This window comes from Electrophorus electricus, chromosome 21 (assembly GCF_041902795.1).
Source record: "Electrophorus electricus isolate QZ-2024a chromosome 21, ASM4190279v1, whole genome shotgun sequence".
NCBI lineage: Eukaryota > Metazoa > Chordata > Actinopteri > Gymnotiformes > Gymnotidae > Electrophorus > Electrophorus electricus.
The window spans coordinates 1,255,001-1,260,068 of NC_137517.1; the positions used below are offsets into that span (position 1 = coordinate 1,255,001).

Consider the following 5,068-nt stretch of genomic DNA (forward strand, 5'->3'; position numbering starts at 1 on the left):
TTTAACACAGTTACACCAAATATATCTTACAGAACTTTAGAACAATTATAGCACTTTAACAGAGTTACACCACTTTAACACAGTTACAGCTTACAGCACTTTAACACAAGTACAATACTGTCACATTAACACAGTTACACAACTTTAACACAGACACTACTTTAATACAGTTACATCTTACAGAACTTTAACACAGTTACACCACTTTAACACAGTCACATCTTACACCACTCAAACACAGTTACAGTACACATGGAAATATGTTACAGTTACAGGCTAATATGGAAAAATGACAGGGGCTTATAGAAGGGGGTTATAGAGGGGGTTATAGAGGGTGGTTATAGAAGGGGTTATAGAGGGGGGTTATAGAGGGGGGTTATAGAAGGGGTTATAGAGGGGCTTATAGAGGGGGGTTATAGAGGGGGTTATAGAGGGGGCTTATAAAGGGGGGTTTTAGAGGGGGGTTATAGAGGGGGGTTATAGGAGGGGGGTTATAGAGGGGGTTATAGAGGGTGGTTATAGAGGGGGTTATAGAGGGGGGTTATAGGAGGGGGGTTATAGAGGGGGTTATAGAGGGGGGTTATAGGAGGGGGGGTTATAGAGGGTGGTTATAGAGGGGGGTTATAGAGGGGGTTATAGAGGGAGGTTATAGAGGGGGGTTATAGAGGGGGTTATAGAGGGGGTTATAGAGGAGTCAGTGTTCCCTCCCGAGAGCGACTGGATGTGGAGAAATGTTCCAGGCCAGCAGAGCCATGTTTATACAGACATACTTTATAATCTGGACAATCTAACAAACACACAGGCACATATAAACTCAGCACCCCACATATAAACACACCACACACAGACAGGGTGAGACGATGAGAGGGGGAGAGAGAGAGAGAGAGAGAGAGAGGGAGAGAGAGAGAGAGAGAGAGAGGGAGACTTAGAGAGAGAGAGAGAGACTTAGAGAGAGAGAGAGAGAGAGAGGGAGGGAGAGGGAGAGAGAGAGAGAGAGAGAGAGAGGGAGAGAGAGAGGGAGAGAGACGGAGTGAGAGATAGAGGGAGTGAGAGAGAGGGAGAGAGAGAGAATGAGGGAGAGAGAGAGAGAGAGAGAGGGAGACTTAGAGAGAGAGAGAGAGAGAGAGAGACTTAGAGAGAGAGGGAGAGAGAGGGAGACAGAGAGAGAGAGAGAGAGAGAGGCTTAGAGAGAGAGAGAGAGAGAGAGACTTAGAGAGATGGAGGGAGAGAGAGAGAGAGACTGAGAGAGAGAGAGGGAGAGAGACTTAGAGAGAGAGAGAGGGAGAGAGAGAGGGAGAGAGAGGGAGTGAGAGAGAGGGAGAGGGAGAGAGAGAGAATGAGGGAGGGAGAGGGGGGGGGGGGTTAACTGAAAGTGGCAGACAGATGAAAGGGGCCACATGAGCCAGCCAGGATCAGCAGGAGCTGAAGACGGTTCAGTAATTCACAACAGGACTTGGAAACACTGAACAAGCCTCAAGACACTGAGAGACAGGAGGAGAGAGGGAGAGAGAGAGAGAGAGAGAGAGAGACAGAGAGAGAGAGACAGAGAGAGAGAGAGAGACAGAGAGACAGAGAGAGACAGAGAGAGAGAGACAGAGAGACAGAGAGAGAGACGGTGAGAGAGAGAGAGAGAGGGAAAGAGGGAGAGAGAAAGATAGAGAGGGAAAGGGAGAGAGAGAGATAGAGAGGGAAAAAGAGAGAGAGAGATAAAGAGAAAGAGAGAGAGACGGGGAGAGAGAAACAAAAGAAGAAGGAGAAGTGGGACAATATTAGTTGTATGAATATACAAAAGATTTTTCAAATAAAGCAGCAGTTTCTGACACTTCCCCTCAGACACACCTCAGCTACGTCCTGCACCCATGTGAACAGAGCAGGCCGTGTAAGGCCCAACACACACTAACACACACTAATACAACACACTAACACACACTAATACAACACACTAACACACACTAACACACACTAACACACACTAACTAACACACACTAATACAACACACTAACACATACTAACACAACACACACTAACACAACACACACTAACACAGCACACAATAACACACACTAATACAACACACTAACACACACTAACACAACACACACTTACTAACACACACACAACACACACTAACTAACACACTAATGTAACACTAACACACACTAACACAACACACACTAACACACGCTAATACAACACACTAACTAACACACACTAACACAACACACACTAATTAACACACTAACACAGCACACACTTACTAACACACACTAATACAACACACTAACAAACACACACTAACACAACACACACTAACATACACTAACACACACCAACTAACACACACTAACACAACACACACTAACACAGCACACAATAACACACACTAATACAACACACTAACACACACTAACACAACACACACTTACTAACACACACACAACACACACTAACTAACACACACTAATGTAACACTAACACAACACACACTAACACACGCTAATACAACACACTAACTAACACACACTAACACAACACACACTAATTAACACACTAACACAGCATACACTTACTAACACACACTAATACAACACACTAACTAACACACACTAACACAACACACACTAACATACACTAACACACACCAACTAACACACACTAACACAACACACACTAACACACACTAACACAGCACACACATATAGAACACGCACTTGGTCTCTTGGCCCCAACCATCCACCTCTACTCTAACTGCCCCAGTCGGCCCTCAGACAGAGTACAGCTCTAACTGCCCCAGTCAGCCCTCAGACAGAGTACAGCTCTAACTGCCCCAGTCGGCCCTCAGACAGAGTACAGCTCTAACTGCCCCAGTCAGCCCTCAGACAGAGTACAGCTCTAACTGCCCCAGTCGGCCCTCAGACAGAGCACAGCTCTAACCGCCCCAGTCGGCCCTCAGACAGAGTACAGCTCTAACCGCCCCAGTCGGCCCTCAGACAGAGTACAGCCTTAACTGCAACCGCCCTGAAGCCCCGCCCACTTCAGCATGGAAGGGATTTAAACATCAACATTACTCACAGCCTCCTTCAGCTCTGCATTAACAAAACAACATCAATAACAATAATAACTTTATTAGCCTGGCACCCTTCATACATTACCCTACAGAGGACTGAGTTTCACACACTCAGTCAGAGGGCAGCTGTAGCCATACAGACACACACCCAGGGCCATGTGGCTCACTGAGGCAGGTAAAGTTGTCTGTTCCAGAAGGGCCTAGAGTTTTCACAAACTAGATCCTCCTCAATGGCTATGTAATCAGTTCTGCACTATCATTCATCCTCAGGTGGGCGGTATCTGATAGTACCGGAGGCCACAACTGGACCAAGTGTCAAAGGGGCGCGGCTCACCATTCCTTTAGCCCCGCCCCTGATTCGAATTTGGCAAGGGGGAGACCTCTGTCTGTCATTCAGGCACCTCCTTTCGGGGCATCACACTGGCTCCCTGCAGGTGTTTGTAAGGAAGGGGCAGAGTCACAGCCCTGCGATCTGGACCAGAACTGGAGGCCAGGGCTGGAGGAACACCCAAATCACAGCATGGGGGCGGGGCCTCGAAAGTGTAAGTGCGAATGTGGTGCGATGAAAAGGGTTCCAAACCTTGTGACTTGAATTTACTCCATGATTACATATGTCTTTACCTAAATAAAAAACATAACTAACTTTGAAATACTTTACATAAGGATGTTACAGCATGGCTTAAATCTGGTGGACTATCGGTGAAAGTTATGTTGTTCGGGACGTGTGTTAGGTGGTGCTGAAGGGAGAACGGAGGAAGGGTGGAAAGATCGCCGTCGACGACTTCCGCTTACAGCGAGGAGCCTGCCGTGATAGTGGCAGAGAGTAACACACACACACACTACAACTGTCAGTCATTACAGAGAGGACCTCAAGCTTGCTGCTCTATACTGTCACTGATCTCCATGGTGACTGGTCAACACTGTCACTGATCTCCATGGTGACTGGTCAGTGCTGTCACTGATCTCCATGGTGACTGGTCAGTGCTGTCACTGATCTCCATGGTGACTGGTCAACACTGTCACTGATCTCCATGGTGACTGGTCAACACTGTCACTGATCTCCATGGTGACTGGTCACCGCTGTCACTGATCTCCATGGTGACTGGTCACTGCTGTCACTGATCTCCATGGTGACTGGTCAACACTGTCACTGATCTCCATGGTGACTGGTCAACACTGTCACTGATCTCCATGGTGACTGGTCAGTGCTGTCACTGATCTCCATGGTGACTGGTCAACACTGTCACTGATCTCCATGGTGACTGTCCAGCACAGTGGGACATATGGGACAGTGACGTTTCTTCAGGACTCCTGGGAGGAGGGTGTGAAGCGCCCAGGTGTCCGCTGTGTGATTGGTGCAAGTCTCCTTCTCTGCCAACACTACAAAGCTGAACATAAAGTGAAATTTAGCGACCAAGAAGGGAGTGCAGCTTCAAACAATGACATCACAGCGTAAACGTTCTGAAGAGTGTGCGTTTTTCCTTTTCATAACAGTTGTAAATATTTAACTCAGCTTGAATGTCCTTTACAGTGGCATGTTAACTGTTTGAAACCCATGAGACGCTCACAGTCACAGACATAGACAGTCACCAGTCTGGAAAGTTCTTTACTGTTCCTACACCATTACAGGCCAGCCAGTGCTAAACCATTACAGTAGCACAGCTGGAGGTGGCCAGCATGAAACATTTATTCTCGTGTTTTGTGGTTCAGAATCTACTTCTGTTACTCTGCGTATTTATTACTGATGCAATGTAACATTTAATCATTTTTAATAAAATAACAATAATAAGGGGTTTATGAATTCTTATGTTTGCTGAGAACTCTGCATACTACAAACCCACATTATGGTTGCGTTCTGTTCACGCTAATTTATGTTTGTGATAATTGAATTTTATGAGAATTAAATGACACCTTTTGTGATTGTCAGTATTACAATAACTTCATCTGTGTGTGTGTGTGTGTGTGTGTGTGTGTGTGTGTGTATGTGTGTGAGAGTGTGT

General features: G+C 46.3%; 1 protein-coding gene across 1 annotated transcript in view; it reads left to right on the forward strand.

The window, feature by feature from the left end:
- Positions 1–5,068, forward strand: part of LOC113590357 (nephronectin) — a 17,450-nt gene extending 12,382 nt beyond the window's left edge. Inside the window, exons 11-12 of the mRNA XM_035521534.2 lie at positions 3,339–3,610; positions 3,800–5,068. Coding sequence (XP_035377427.1) covers positions 3,339–3,610; positions 3,800–3,895 — 368 coding nt within the window. The 3' untranslated portion in view covers positions 3,896–5,068. The remainder of the gene's footprint in view (positions 1–3,338; positions 3,611–3,799) is intronic.